This window comes from Euleptes europaea, chromosome 14 (assembly GCF_029931775.1).
Source record: "Euleptes europaea isolate rEulEur1 chromosome 14, rEulEur1.hap1, whole genome shotgun sequence".
Classification (NCBI taxonomy): Eukaryota; Metazoa; Chordata; class Lepidosauria; order Squamata; family Sphaerodactylidae; genus Euleptes; species Euleptes europaea.
In genome coordinates, this window is record NC_079325.1 from 7,714,329 (window position 1) to 7,730,032 (window position 15,704).

A 15,704-nucleotide genomic window follows, 5' to 3' on the forward strand; every position below is an offset into this window, starting at 1 on the left:
ATTAGTGCTCTCCTAAAAATCTTGCCACTAGAAACCTTTGTACAAGTGTACCTTATCCTTCAAGCAACTGATATTATTCTGTGTGTGCTATTATTCTACTCTATTTCAAAAAGAGTGAACAGGGTTAACCCTGGCCCATCTTTACAACATTCAGCTTTAACGACAAATGTTTGTGTGGAACAGAAATATTAGGTAAGAGCCAGCTAATTACTCTATGAAGTTACAAAGTACTAGCAGGCTTAAAACATATGTAGCTTAAGGGTGGCCCCTCGCGAAGTATGTTATGCCCTGCATGCTCTTTTGTACCAAGTCATAGGGCAGCCTGAACAGCTGGAGCAGAAGATGCTCAGGATTGTGGGTAAGAAAATCACAGAAACAATCTCTAATGTTGCCAATTAAATAAGTTTGTTTATTGAGACTCAAGTTGCATTTTCATGTTTTGTTTTACAGTACTGGTAAGTGCAAAAGTTGTTTGCCTTTCCCTCCCTGTGCGCATGTTCAAAGTATGAAGAATGCCCTTGTGAGAGTCCTTCAGTCCTGAAGGGGCTCTGTGGAATGCCATTGCTAGAGCTTAATCCACCTCCTCAATGGTTGGTCCAGAAGATGCCCCTCCGGAGGGGGGTGCACCACCACCAGGGAAGCCACCGGGCATGCCTCCGGGCATCCCACCAGCGCTCTGGTACAGCTTCGTGATGATGGGGTTGCAAACCTTCTCCAGCTCTTTCTGCTGGTGTTCAAATTCTTCCTTCTCAGCCGTCTAAAACACAGAAAAGGGAAGGAGGCTTTTCATGATCCAAAGCTGGGACTTTCAACACAACGAGTCAAAATATCACACAAAAGTTCTGAAGAACTTCCAAAACCCTCTTCTATAATGTCCCACCCAAGAACTGATAGTGAATCATGATACGCAGGTATCTAGAGTAGAACACAAGCTCCCAAGGAAGCATGCTTAACACCAACATGATTTCTAAGCAATCCTGCACTGAGCAGGGGTTGGACTAGATGACCTATATAGCCCTTTATGGTTCTATGAAATGCCAGCAGTAGGGAAGAAAGGCCTGCTTTAAGTTTTAAATCCTCCTCTACCATCCCTTGTTTGTGTGCATGTGGTTTTACCGTATTTTATGGTAACCAACTTTGGATCCCCGCAGGAAAGAAATGGAAGCAAAAGGTAAGCAAATGTGGGTTTTTTGAGAGCTCTTGCCTATCATTTGGCAGAGATGACTGGACATCTAGAGTTAAGACAAAGATTTACATGATGAGGTGGTCGCTCAGACATCCAAGGAAGGTACTTTGAGCCAACACAGATCTTTCGACCTCTGGTGGAAACTACGAATGGTTTTGGAATCACTTTCATCATTGCGACCATGTCACTACTCTTCAACCCCAGGTGCAGTCACACTGTGGGGATTTTTAGCAGCAGCTTTTCAGGCAAAATTCAGCGCTTATTTAATTTGCAGGGAGTTGGACTAGATGACCCTGGTGGTCCCTTCCAACTCTTTATCATTCTAGGATTTATGCTGCTGCCTTCTGCCAAATAGCCACTGACAGTTTTGGTTGGAGCCGCCAGGTCACCCAAAACACCCCACGCAATTAAAGCTTTGAGAATACTGAGAACTATTCCCCTCCAGGCTCACACCTGGCAAGATGCATACCTGATTCTTATCCAGCCAGTTGATTATTTCATTGCATTTATCCAGGATTTTCTGCTTGTCCTCATCACTGATTTTCCCTTGAAGTTTCTCATCTTCAACTGTCGCCTTCATATTAAAAGCATAGGATTCCAAAGAGTTTTTGGACGACACCTTATCACGTTGCTTTTCGTCTTCAGCTTTGTATTTTTCCGCTTCCTGTACCATGCGCTCAATGTCTTCCTTACTAAGACGGCCTATGAGGCGAAAAGAGACCCAAGCGATTAGTCTAATCGTTGGCGCAAGTTGACGTTCACCAGTGCTACTACTACACGTTAAGACTAAACATTAGGAAAAACACATGGGAATAACGGGAAAGAGTAGCAAGTGTGCCAGAAGCTCACCTTGCTGTAAATGAAGATGAGCATAACTCTTGTTCAAATGCCCTTGGGTTATTCCTACACTTCAGAATTCTGATCACACCCCACCTGTGGTATTTCCTAGTACACGATACAACCTTGAACACGAGGCTGCCTCATACTGAATCAGACCCTTGGTCCATCAAAGTCAGTATTGTCTAAGACTGGAAGCGGCTCTCCAGGATCTCAGGCAGAGGTCTTTCACATCACCTACTTGCCTGGTTCCTTTGACTGGAGATGCCAGGAATTGAACCTGGGACCTTCTACATGCCAAGCAGAGGCTCTACCACTGAGCCACGGCTCCTCCCCAAACGAGCACTTACCTTTGTCATTGGTAATTGTGATCTTGTTCTCCTTGCCAGTGCTCTTATCCACAGCTGACACATTCAGGATACCATTGGCATCAATATCAAATGTTACTTCAATTTGAGGTACACCTCTTGGGGCTGGAGGGATGCCAGTCAATTCAAACTTGCCCAGCAAGTTATTGTCTTTAGTCATTGCTCTCTCCCCTTCATACACCTGAAGTTACAAATGACAGTTAGCTTCTGAAACGGGGGCTTATCTTCCTATGATGCATTTTTTGAAAATTTAGTAAAAAAAAAAAATCGCATACTAGATGGTCGCTCAGACATCCAAGGAAGGTACTTTAGGCCAACACAGGTCTTTTGACCTCTGGTGGAAACTACGAATGGTTTTGGAATCACTTTCATCATTGCGGCCAAATAGAGCTTTGTCTAGCCTTTATGCAATTATCTTACCACTTACAGATCCTCAAAACAACTTTTAGTAACACAACTTATACCAGTCTTACTTAGGCATAAGACCTCTGGAGCTTGATATATTACTGCGGATGCATTGAGATATGTAGATCTTTAAGTTGAGCTACATGCTCTAGAAATATATGTTTATACCTGTATCAGTACTCCTGGCTGGTTATCAGAGTATGTTGTGAACGTCTGTGTCTGCTTGGTAGGAATTGTGGTGTTGCGCTTGATCAGTACAGTCATGACACCACCGGCTGTTTCAATGCCCAGTGACAAAGGAGTAACATCCAGTAAGAGCAGGTCTTGCACATTCTCGGATTTGTCCCCTGACAAAATGGCAGCTTGCACAGCTAGAAAAAGAAAAACAGGTGCATGAGAAACTGGCTTATAGTGAACATAGGTTAATCTCCTCTGCTCTCTCAGACGCTACAAGTTTTGGCTAATTCTGGTGAGTGAATAAGCTCCAGAAAACAGGTCGACAGTAAAGCTTAAGCACATGAGTTTGCAACAATGCAAGGTCTAAGCTTGTTAAAAGCTTAACAATTTTAATTACCTGCACCGTAAGCAACAGCTTCATCAGGATTGATGCTCTTGTTTAGCTCTTTGCCATTGAAGAAATCCTGAAGGAGCTTCTGGATCTTGGGGATTCGGGTGGACCCGCCAACCAGTACGATATCGTGCACCTGAGATTTGTCTAACTTGGCATCCCGCAGGGCCTTCTCCACGGGATCCAGAGTGCCACGGAACAAGTCGGCATTCAACTCTTCAAACCGAGCTCTTGTGATTGAGGTATAGAAGTCAATGCCCTCGTACAGGGAATCGATCTCAATACTGGCCTGAGTGCTTGAGGACAGGGTGCGCTTAGCTCGCTCACAGGCAGTGCGGAGCCGGCGAACAGCACGCTTGTTCTCACTGATATCCTTCTTGTGTTTGCGTTTGAACTCAGCAATGAAATGATTGACCATTCGGTTATCAAAGTCTTCGCCACCCAAGTGGGTGTCGCCCGCAGTGGACTTCACTTCGAAGATGCCATCCTCAATAGTGAGGATAGAGACATCGAAAGTGCCGCCACCGAGGTCAAAGATCAAGACATTTCTCTCAGCACCGACCTAGGGAAGGATATTAAAAGGAAGTTGTCTCATGAAGTCAAAAGGGGGGCAAGCCCTATTAAAAGGTCCCCGTCCCCCATTGTGTTGCCTTTCACCACTCACTTTTTTATCCAAGCCATAAGCGATAGCAGCAGCAGTTGGCTCATTGATGATCCGGAGCACATTGAGACCAGCAATGGTTCCGGCGTCTTTTGTAGCCTGGCGTTGGGAGTCATTGAAATAAGCTGGGACGGTTACCACAGCGTTTGTAATAGTCTACAAAGGAAAGAAAACAAATTGAAAACCATGCATGAATTCACAAAGCCTTCACCTTAATTCTAGAGATGGAACTTTTGTTTCAATTGGGATGTTCAATGCCTCACCTTTCCCAAGTACGCCTCAGCAATCTCCTTCATTTTGGTTAGCACCATGGAAGATATTTCTTCTGGGTAAAAGCTTTTTGTCTCTCCTTTGTACTCCACCTGGACTTTTGGTCTGCCTGCATCATTCACGACAGTAAAAGGCCAGTGCTTCATATCGGATTGGACGACAGCATCATCAAATCTGCGACCAATCAGGCGCTTTGCGTCTGTAAGGGAAGTATGAGTCTGGAATCAGTTATTCCTTCAATACACTGTGGTTCTGAAAAGTTGAGACTACCAGAACTTCAAAGGGCATTTACAAAAGCTTATGGCAGCAGGATAGGACTTACAATAATGGGTTTAAATTGAGTCTAGGTATTTGGGAAAATGTTTTTAACAGTAAGAATTGTTCAACAATGGAATCAGCTTCCTATGGAGGTGGTGAGCTCCCCCTCACTGGCAGTCTTTAAGCAAAGGCTGGACAAACACTTGTCAGGATACTTTAGGCTGTTCCTGCGTTAAAGCAGGGGGTTGGACTAGATGGCCTGTATGACCCCTTCCAATTCTTTGATTCTAAGATTCTATATTAATCCATTAGCATTTAAGGTGCCCAAAGACTCTCTTGTTTATAGTACACAAGTATTATAGTAACTAGTATTAGCTATAACAAAATACATTCAATAACAAAAAGTGAGAAATTCATGAAAACGCTTTCATTGGACAACTGTATGTCTGTGACTGAATAGTTTCAGCCCAGTTGGTACATACAAATCCCAGAGCTGTAGAGATTCATTCATTAAGTAGCCAGAAATTTCACGAAGGTCTCTTACCAAAAACGGTGTTAGTGGGGTTCATTGCCACTTGGTTCTTTGCAGCATCACCGATTAGCCTTTCTGTATCGGTGAACGCAACGTAACTTGGTGTGGTTCTGTTGCCCTGGTCATTGGCAATGATTTCCACTTTGCCATGTTGGAAGACACCAACACAGGAATATGTGGTGCCAAGATCAATCCCAACAGATGGTCCCTTAGACATTGTAGCTACAAACACACAAGAGATTTAAGATTAGACCACTTAGTTAAAGCTACTGCAAAACAAGCACACACTAGCAAATGTTACATTTGCAACTATACTTTAAGATTATAACTTTCAAATAGCTAAAATATGGCTGGCCACAATGGACTGGCTAAAACCAATTATAACATTAAATTTAGTTTTAATGTTGAAAGATTACTTGTAACAGCTAAGCTCTCAATATTTGCATGCAACCTCATTGTTCATTGCGACTTTAGCAGGCCAGCACTCCCTTTTAAATGGGGTTGCCAACCTCCAGGTACTAGCTGGAGATCTCCTGCTATTACAACTGATGTCCAGCCGATAAAGATCAGTTCCCCTGAAGAAAATGGCCGCTTTGGCAATCGGACTCTATGGCATTGCAGGCCCTCCCCAGGCTCTGCTCCAAAAACCTCCTGCCAGCCCTGACCTGGATGGCCCAGGCTAGCCTGATCTCGTCAGATCTCAGAAGCCAAGGAGGGTCGGCCCTGGTTAGTATTTGGATGGGAGACCACCAAGGAAGACCAGGGTTGCTGCGCAGAGGAAGGCACTGGCAAACCACCTGTTAGTCTCTTGCCTTGAAAACCCCAAAAAAGGGGTCGCCATAAGTCGGCTGCGACTTGAAGGCACTTTACACACACACAGCAAAGAGGAACCTGGCAACCCTACCCTTAAATTTCTTTAAGTAAATAAGCATGCAGTGCTACATCATGCTGACAACCTGATGATAGGGGAAATAAATAAGCATCCCTTACAAAACTGTAATTGCTTAATACTAGCTTAGGCATCTCACCAGGCCCCAAGGCTGCAGAAGCTACCTGGGAGGAGCTCCAAGATCAGAGCGACCTTGAAGCCGTCCCACGTGGCCCAGCCGGAAGCAAAGGACGCCGGGCCACGTGCGCGCGACTGAAAGGCTGCTCCCAGCATGCCACGCAGCCTCTGGCAAGGCGATGGGGGGGAAGGGAGACGGGATTCTGGGAAGGCCGCAAGGGGGCGGAGCCAACCTGGGCCACGTGCCTCGGCGCCTCCCGGAACCGGCAGAGCGCGCTGCGGAGCACGTGCGGGGGAAAGAGAAAGAGGGAAGGCGGGCAATGGAGCTTCTTGCCCAGGCGGGCGGGGAAAGGAAATGGCGACCTCATTCCTGGCGTCGCTTTTATAGCCTGCATTTGCTTTTTCCACGCCCCCCACCCCGGCCATGGCTTTGTTGCTCGGCCCTGAAGGTCAGCTCAGGGGGAAAGCCGGCCTTCCGAGCTGCGAGATCCTAAGAGGCTTGCTCCCTACGGCCAGCGGCAAGCTCCCTCCCCGCCGCCCCCGAGCTGGCAAACCGCCCTTCCGAATAAGCCGCCGTCCCCCTCCCGGGACAACCACGAGGAAGCCGCTACAGCCGGCTAGGGCCACCCAAAGGGGCGGGGAGAACGTTAGCCCCCCCCCCGATGCTACGGACGCTTGCCGGGAAGAAAAGCCCCGTTTGAGAACAGCGGCGGCTTCCTCGTGAGTAGGCGCGAGCGTCCACTGCCCTGGAATCAGAGGGGGGGGGGGAGCCGTGTCGGTGCACAAAAGAAAAGCCAGATTGGAGAGCAGGAACCCAATGGAGACCAGTAAGATTATCAGGGCGTGAGCCCAAGCACCCCTCGTCGGAAAAATGGGGCTGTGACTCCCCAAAGCTTATACTGCGAAAACCCTTCTTGGTGTCTAAGGTTGAAAACGCACGGTCGCTTTATCCTCCTTTAATCCCTGTTTCAGCCAGGATCGAACGCATGCGCGTTCGATCCTGGCTGAAACAGGGATTAAAGGAGGATAACGCGACCGTGCGTTTTCGCCCTTAAGCCGCCCCTGGCTCGCTCCTTTGACTCAGTTCCCCCGACCTCTCCTCCCTTCGAGCCGCAAACTCGTTCTCTTATGCCAGGAAAGCGGCCCACGCTGCCGCAGGCGAGTGCTTGCGCGTGACACGCGTACGCCCATTGTCTGGGGCTTGGGAGGAGGAGAGAAGCCTCCAGCGGGCTAGGAGGAACCACCGCCCCGTATTAACACACGGTCGGGTTGCGTCAAGGGGGCTGGGCGAACGCAGCCACACTCTGGCTGCTAATCACGGTCAGGGCACAACGACTCTGACCCCAGAGCGTATGATTAAAAAAAAAGGCGCTTTAAACCCCCAAACAGCTCAACGCCCCCAAAACTCCTGCTGGTCTCTTTAACGTGCTCCTGGGCTCGGATCTTAAAAGCCGACCCGCTGCAGACCAACACGGCTGCTCAGAGGGCCAGAGAAGAGCAAGAGTCCAGTAGCACCTTAAAGACTAGCAAAAATATTTTCTGGTAGGGTAGGAGCTTTAAGACTTAAAGACTAACAAAAATATTTTCTGGCAGGGTAGGAGCTTTCGTGAGCCGCAGCACACTTCTTCAGTATCTGAAGAAGTGAGCTGTGGCTCACAAAAGCTCACACCCTGCCAGAAAATATTTTTATTAGTCTTTAAGGTGCTACTGGACTCTTGCTCTTTTCTACTGCTAGTGACAGACTAACACGGCTACCCACTGTGAACAGTGCAAAAGGGGAGAGAAGGAAGGTCTAGCCATTCGCCTGGGTTATTAAGATAATTGGGAGGGTAAGGCTTCATTTTTTTAAGGTTCTCTTATCCTCGATTTTAACCCAGCTAATTTTGACCCACGGAAACATGCAGCTATTGCAAAGGAAACAGGAGCGATCGTTACCGCCCCACCCCTTATTTGTAAAGGCACACAAAGTAACAATGTAGCATATTAGTATCCAGCTTCCCCTCCCTACGCTTTAAGGGGAGGGGGGTTTAAATCCAAGAAAAAGAGTTAAAGCGCCCCCTTTTAAACACCTCCCCTCCCCGCATTAAAATAATTCATAGATAGATTCGCAGGCAAGAAAAAAAGAGCGTAAGGGAACAAAGCCTCCCCCGAATATATTACCTGCTCGCTGCGCGGAGAACCACACACCACGCGACCCGCTGTACAAAAAGCGACTTCCCCTACAGCCGCAGGCCTTATAAAGCCCTCGAGAACATTCCAGAAAAGCTACGCCCCTTTCCGGCCACTGGGCCAATCGGGAAGGGCCGCCTCTCCTGCTTTCCCCCGCCTCGCCGCCGCAGCCAGCCAATGAGCGCAGAGGCCGTACGTGCAGCTTCACAAACGGAGGCGAAGTGGGCGGGGGGAGGCTGCGTGAGTCAACCGGTCAGCCGGCTTCGTCCCCTCGCTTGTTCTCCTCTCTCTCCCCCCCACCTCGTCCTTCATTCTAGAACTTTCATCCCTCCCGCAGCAAGAGCGAGCGTGGGTTGGGAGCATAAAGGAAGCCCGCGATGCCGCTGCGAGCCAATAGAATTCCTCCGGTCGCTGAATATTTGCATACCCAGAGAGCTGATAGGCAAGGGGGGGATAGGGTCTCGGGGTGGGGAGCCAATCGCAGCAAAGAATTCGGTTCGAAATTTACATAACGGCCGATGGGTGGGAGCAGAAGCGACGGGGGGGCGCGCGCGCTAGGAAGAGAGTGATTAAGTTGAAGGGGAAACCGAATGGGCCAATAAGATCGCGGGGTCTTGGGGATGCGCGCCGTACAGGCCAATCAGGTTTCTGGTTACTTCAGAAAGCGGGAAGGGTAGGGGGGAGGGGTGGCGGTTGCCGCCTTCCGGACGGCGCTGTGAGGGAAGAAAGAGCAGGGAGGCGGAGACAAAATGGCGGACCAGGAAGCCCGGTTGCCGCACTATGCTGGCTGAGCGCCAAGGTGGGGTGGGTTAAACAAGGACGTGCGGTTCACGTAGGGATCCTTGCCCGGAAATAAACGCTGAATCTTACCTCATGGTAGAGGAAATTAATCCTCTCTTTCTAACTTTTGCCTCTCAACTCGTTTATGCTGCCCTGTTTCTAAGGAGGTCGCAGCAGCCTGTATAACTCCCGTGATTTACCTTTTTTGTTAAATTATTATGTGCCTCGCCTTTCTTCCCCAATGGGGTCCGAAAGCGGCTTACATAGTTTCCTCCGTTTTATTCTCACAACGGCCCTGTGAGGTAGGTTGCGCCGAGTGTGACTGGCCCAAGGTCACTCAATGAGCTACCATCGCATGAGTGCGGAATTTGAACCCAGATCCTAGTCCAACACTCTACCCCCAACATCACGCTGGCTGTCTTGGCAACGGCCCTGTGAGGTAGGCTCGGTGAAGAGAGTTCGGTAATGGGTTCACAGTCATCCAATCAAGTGGGGTTTTGAAGCTGTGTTTTCCCGTTCGGACATGATGTCCCTTTCCCACCCCTGGTGATATCTGAGGGTTGCCCTAGATAAACACCTGTAACTTCTAAAAAGCACAGCAGGCCTCATTGAAAATCGAACCTTCCTTTGGAGAAAGCTACTTGGCACATGCTCAAACGCCGCCAACCGCCAAGTAGTAGCTGGAGATCTGCTATTACAACTGATCTCCAGTCCACAGAAATCAGTTCCCCTGGATAAAATGGCTGCTTTGGCCATTGGACTCTATGGCATTTAAGTCCCTCCCCTCCCAAATCCCGCCCTCCTCAGGCTCTGCCCCCAAAACCTCCCGCCGATGGTGAAGAGGGACCTCGCAACCCTCTGAACTGACCTCTATCTGGCAGCCCTATTCATAAGAGGCAGTTTGACACGATTTAAGGGAAGTTTTAGGCGGTGCACGCCTGAGCCTCTGTGAGTCAGCGCTGATTAGTTTCAGTGTCTTCTCAGTCTGCATTTGCGTTAGTGGTAGGATGACAAGTTCAAGGGCTCAGCCCTGCCTGGAAGTTACGTTTGTTTGAGTTCTGACTTCCCTTTCCATAATCTAGATATGTGCTGACTAATCTGACTTTCTTAAGTGCAAGTGATCTTCATTCACATTTTCCAGGGTGTAGGCCTGGCGATTAAAACAGGTTCTGCAGGGAAGGCTCCAGGTTTTCACTGCGATTATTGAAAGACTTCCTTGCTGTACTTTGCCTAATGATGTAAAAAGTTATGGAAATCTTTTCTCCTCTATTAAGATGGGAATGGGAAAGAAACTTGTGCATGGAGGTCTGAAGTGCTTTTTAAAATATATCTTTGCCTATCTTTTTGTAGTTTCTGTGAAATCTCTGGTATTATGAAAGTCCAGTGGGTATAAAAATGTTTCGTATCGCAAATTGAAAAGATACGGATAATGTGTTCAACAAAGTATTTTTCCTTGCAGAAAATAATAAGCTTCTGTGCTCTTAACATTGCAGGGAATTTTATATTTCTATCCACATTTTGAACTACACAGTTTTACTGCCTCCAGTTTCTGTCCAACTTTTTAACAATTCCTGTGAAGCCTTTTTGGAATTCCCCGCTCCATATGTTTTTAATTAAACACATCTAGCAAAATGGTCTGATACATGCTTTGGGGGGGGGGGCAGTGAGAAATTACTTTGGAACCAACTAGCTTAACACAGAGGCTTTGCTTTTCACCACTGATGGCATATAAAAGTCGTCTTGTTTGGGGGCTTCCTAGAGGCACCTGGTTGGCCATTGTGTGAACAGACTGCTGGACTTGATGGGCCTTGGTCTGATCCAGCAGGGCTTTTCTTATGTTTTTATGTTCTTAAAGCAGTTTGCAGAATTTTTCTTCAGGGCTTCCTGCTTTCTATATCTTCCTCCCACATACTGGTTTTTTTTTGGTGGTGGGGTGTTGTATTATTACAGTCTTTGATGGGTAGCCGTGTGTGTCTGTAGTAATAGTAAAGAGGAAGAGTCCAGTAGCACCTTCAAGACTTACAAAATTTCTGGCAGGGTATAAGCTTTCGTGAGTCACATCTCACTTGAGATACAGCTAGAATGTGAGTCCATCTGTCCTTAAGTAGAGAAGAGTGAATTCAGACACCCAGTGGCAATAGCAGGTAAATGTCAACAGCAAATAAATCACAATAGCAAGTGTATCTGAAAAAGTGAGCTGTGGCTCATGGTTCATAAAAGGTAAAGGTCTCCTGTGCAAGCACCAGGTCATTCCTGACCCATGGGGTGACGTCACATCCCTACGTTTGCTAGCTCATACCCTGCCAGAAATTTTGTTAGTCTTTAAGGTGCTACTGGACTCTTGCTCTTTTCTACAGCAGGCATGATTGGATTAGGTATGATATACAGAGGGAGAAATCAGCATTGGTAAAGAGACAGGAATCCTAGGCCTCTTCATTCCAGGAGAATGCATTGTCTTGAGCTTCATTATTAGTTGTAATTCAGCAGTCTCTTTCTAGTCTCCCTTTGAAATCATCAAAGGGAGAGCCAGTGTGGTGTAGTGGTTAAGAGCGGTGGTTTGGAGCGGTGGACGCTGATCTGGGTTTGATTCCCCACTTCTCCACATGAGCGGTAGACGCTAATCTGGTGAACCGGGTTGGCTTCCCCACTCCTACACTTGAAGCCAGCTGGGTTACCTTGGGCTAGTCACAGTCTCTCAGCCTGACCTACCTGACAGGGTGTCTGATGTAGGGAAGGGAAGGTGATTGTAAACGGGTTTGATTCTTCCTTAAGTGGTAGAGAAAGTTGGCATATAAAAACCAACTGTTCTTCAGCATGGACTTAGCAACTAGTGAAAGAAACTCATCTTCCTTTACTGTGCTTCTATACCTACAGTTTGTGGTTTCCCCTCTCCTATGCTCATGTGCCATTTATGTAAGATTATTCATCTGAGTTCCCTCTGTGTACATGTGCATTCTGTATGGGATGCAAAAACTCATTTTATTTCTCTTCCTGGCACTGAGAGATCTTTGTGTGGTTGTCATACGAAACTTTGTTCCTGCAGGGTTTTCTGTTTTGTTTTGTTTTTTGTTGATGTTTGTTGGTTTATAAGCATGGCTAAACTATTTCAAATGGAATTTATTTATAACTTCTAACAAGACCTCTTGGGATTTATTTCTTACAGCCATTGTCCCCTAACAGAAGTGTGTTTTTGTTGTTTATCAGATCTACAGAATTCCTTGGAGATGTATACATTCAGTAGCTTGAAATCTTTCATTTTGTTGTAGCTTTTGTTTATTGCAGTTTTTCCTGTGAAGTCAGTTTAAGTATGCTGAAAGCATATTGTTGCTGCAATGTATGGTAGTACAGAACCATTGATTGCTGTTGTGAATGGGGAAATGATGCAATTAGTTTTTTGCAAAGAAATGTCACACATCTGCTGGTACTCTTTGCATTTCCTAGTCCTTAACTTATACCATATACATTTCCACTCTAACCATGTATTATGTATATGTTAACTGAGAGTAATAAGATGATAAAATTTATTTTATTCTAGAAAAGGTTATGCCAGAATGAAATTGTGAATTTTAAAGTATCACAGAAGTGTTTGCAGTTATTAATACAGTATAATTTCCCATGACCTCCCCCCCAGCAACCAGGAAATGGAACACCTCCCCACTTCCCATGAATCAAACCACTCAGAATCAAAGGGTCAATATGTTTCCCAAGCCAGGTAGAGGCAGTTTTTCCCAGTCTTCCCATCCATGCTGCTATTTTGTTCTCAGTTTCCAAAAAACTTCTTAAACTGTAACATTAACATGGGAACATTAATATAATAGGGGCAAGGACAAAACATTGCGCTGTAGATCTCTAGCTGGGAGTACTAGTTACATAGTAAAATTAAGACACTGTTCTGGATTTCTTTAAACTGCAGTTTTTGCACAGCAGTATTTTTATTTAAAAACAACAACAAAACAGTCTTACTAAACTGTTGATTCAAAGGAATCTATAATAAATACTTGCTTCCCTTTTGTATTGCTCATTCTGAGCACAAGTACCACAGTAATAGTAGAAGTAAACTTACAGTGCCACCCTAAGGAGAGTTACACCTCTGTGGGACCATTTTAATCAGTGGACTTAGAAGGGTGCAAGTCTACTTTGGATGGAGCTGTAAGTTTACGCATCAGGAATTAAAATAAGAGAAGATCTATGCAACCACACTAAATAGTAATGGGTATACAAGGTAACATTAAATGCTTTAAATACAATATTTTACAAAACAAAGTTTGGTATCTCATAAAATAAATGTACGGTACTTTCCCTTCTGAAGTAGCTTTTAGTGTTGTATTAATTTCAAAAGCCATTGCACTTACATTCCTTTAAAAAGTGAATTCTTGGTGTCTTGAAATAATCTCGTTGCCACCCTTTATTTATAAAGTTTACTTTTTCCTTCTAATATCTGTAAATTTTAGTTAATTATTGCCTATAATATCATGGTGTCTAAAATGGCAGGTTTGACTGGTGAATCTGTTTCCAACTGTAGGGACAAAGGACATGTACACAGTAAGGATAATGATTATGTTGTATAGAAAGCTCTTAGCAGAGGAGTTAATTGAGAGTAGTTAAATAGACATTGACTAGCACATGTGCTAAATAGCTTCCTAATTGGAATTTGCTGGAAACAGCTTGGGATAAATCACAATCTTTTTACCACTCTGTCATGATCTACTTGATAAATTTAACTCTGTCCAAAGTTACATGTTTCAGTTGTCCACAGGCCTTGTGTTTAACTTTCTCTGTGTTAAAACTCTCCAGTTACTTCCTTGGTTGAGAGGGAGCAAATTTAGTTTAGATAGTCATGCATACTCAGTTGTAATAATACAGGAGTACGGTATGGGTTTTCCCTCCTCCAAGTATTTCTGTAATTGAACCCCTAAATAGAATTTCCCCTGTTATTTCCTCTGCTTTCCTTTTAAAAAGTCGCTTTAAAAAGTTCACTTTCACATGTATTGTCTCAAATATTTCATAGTCAGCTTACTGACAATCAGCCATTCCTGAGGTGGGGGTCTGAAAGTGCTCTGGAGGAATAAGAGGCACTTACGCTGGTGGCAGGGGCAGTTCTGTTGGCGCCTGAGGCTACACACTGCTCCTCCAACACTGCACTGTCTCCGGGACCTAAATCCCGGAAGAGAAATGTGGTGCCGGCATGGGGGGGGGGGCATACCTGGAGATGGAGCTGACAGTAGTCAGCTTCCAGAGCCCCTCCAGCCTGGGAAAGCCCCTCTAGAAACAGCGTAGCTGTCCCAGGTTTTTCCTGGCACAGCATCACTGTTTTCAGTGGGGCTTTCCCCCCCCCATTTTTGTTTTGTTGAAGGGGTTTTTAAGCCTTGCTGTGGCCGGGAAACCTCTTTGGAGGTGCTGCAGCAGCCACACCATCGGCCACACCATCCCTGGCCACTGCAAGGCTCAGTGGTCCACTATGCCCCCTAAGCAACCACTGCTGTACTATATCAGGCCAGTGGTACTACTAGTTAATATCGTCTTATGGACAGTGACAGTTCCTTAGTATTTAGGAATTTGATGAAGTAATCCCCATGGTACACCAGGTATAGGATGGTTAACACTTTAAATCAGACCATTTACAGATATTATTCGTAAATCTTGTATCATGTTATACTGGAGATGTTCTTGTAAATGTCGTCTTTCTTTGGAGAGACCTCTGAATTCTTAACATAGGTAATACCTGCCAATGAGTTCTGCATTTTCAGTTATTAATGTGTTTTTCATTGGCTTTGTAGTGCCTCTAACACTTGTATGTCTGAACACTTGCTTCAGAATGGCCATGAGTTACTTTAGACATTTACTAGAAGGTTTGCTTATCACATTATCCTCTGTTGTGGGTTCTTTTTTAAAAAATAAACCTTTGGCAATATTTATTCTAAAACTGCATGTACCTTTTCCTAGAGTAAAGGAGGGAAGTTTACTGTTCATATTTTACCTCTGAAAAATTCCATGTTAATTAAAAAAATTGTGAAAGATTTAAGATATTAAAGAAATTCAAGTTTTTGTTCTTATCTCATGTCCTAATGGTCCATTAAGATGTGTATAATTCCTTTAACTGTAGTGGAATTGCTTTATAGAGACAAAAGACAAATTTGCCTTTGTCATGCTGGACTAATGTCTTTTTTTAAAAAATTTTTTACGTATCCTCTAATGTTCAAAGAAGTTCTCTCCAGTGAACAGAAAAACCTCATTGCTGATTCTTGATATTCTTTCAAGGTAGTAATTTGTGTCGTGGTGCTGTAATATTCTACTGTGTGTAATTCAGCAAAAAGTGACTGTCATTTCCTTTTGAAGTTGATCAAAATCATTTCATCAGTGAAGCTGGTGACACAGCTGAGAAGATAATCACTCTTGAGTATATGTATTTCATGTAGAACTGTGCAAACTCTGTCCCCTTCAGAATTCTATTGGAATATTACAGTTTGTCTCATTAAAAAATTCGTCCCAGACACCAAAATGTTACTTTTCAGCTTTAAAAAAATCAACATTCCTAATTCTTTTGATAATCAAAAGCAAAAAAGGAAGCAAAATTATTCAATGTGAGTTCTCTTTTCAAGTCTGTAGCTGTATTCAGAAAGGAATTTGCAGAGAATACTGAGTGAGGGGTTTTTGTTGTGTGTTT

The 15,704-nt window shown here is 45.1% G+C and overlaps 1 protein-coding gene and 2 non-coding genes across 3 annotated transcripts; all 3 read right to left on the minus strand.

The window, feature by feature from the left end:
* Window positions 1-383: 383 nt before the first annotated feature.
* HSPA8 (heat shock protein family A (Hsp70) member 8) lies at window positions 384-5,339 on the minus strand. Its single transcript, XM_056861024.1, has 8 exons — window positions 5,098-5,339; window positions 4,289-4,494; window positions 4,029-4,181; window positions 3,371-3,926; window positions 2,965-3,167; window positions 2,374-2,572; window positions 1,656-1,888; window positions 384-757 (listed from the first exon to the last, which is right to left on the minus strand). Exons 1-8 carry the CDS (start codon window positions 5,300-5,302, stop codon window positions 572-574), a joined length of 1,941 nt encoding a protein of 646 aa, XP_056717002.1. The 5' UTR covers window positions 5,303-5,339; the 3' UTR covers window positions 384-571.
* Window positions 1,268-1,365, minus strand: LOC130487509 (small nucleolar RNA SNORD14). Its single transcript, XR_008933790.1, has one exon. It is a non-coding gene; the product is annotated as a small nucleolar RNA SNORD14 (small nucleolar RNA).
* On the minus strand, window positions 2,674-2,771 carry LOC130487510 (small nucleolar RNA SNORD14). Its single transcript, XR_008933791.1, has one exon. It is a non-coding gene; the product is annotated as a small nucleolar RNA SNORD14 (small nucleolar RNA).
* Window positions 5,340-15,704: the final 10,365 nt, after the last annotated feature.

Coding starts and splice junctions, on each gene's coding strand:
- HSPA8 (XM_056861024.1), bottom strand. CDS start 5,302: ATGTCTAAGGGACCATCTGTTGGGATTGATCTTGGCACCACATATTCC. Junction 4,495..5,097: donor CCCCACTAACACCGTTTTTG/GTAAGAGACCTT, acceptor CTTCCCTTACAG/ACGCAAAGCGCCTGATTGGT. Junction 758..1,655: donor ACTGGCTGGATAAGAATCAG/GTATGCATCTTG, acceptor TCTGTGTTTTAG/ACGGCTGAGAAGGAAGAATT.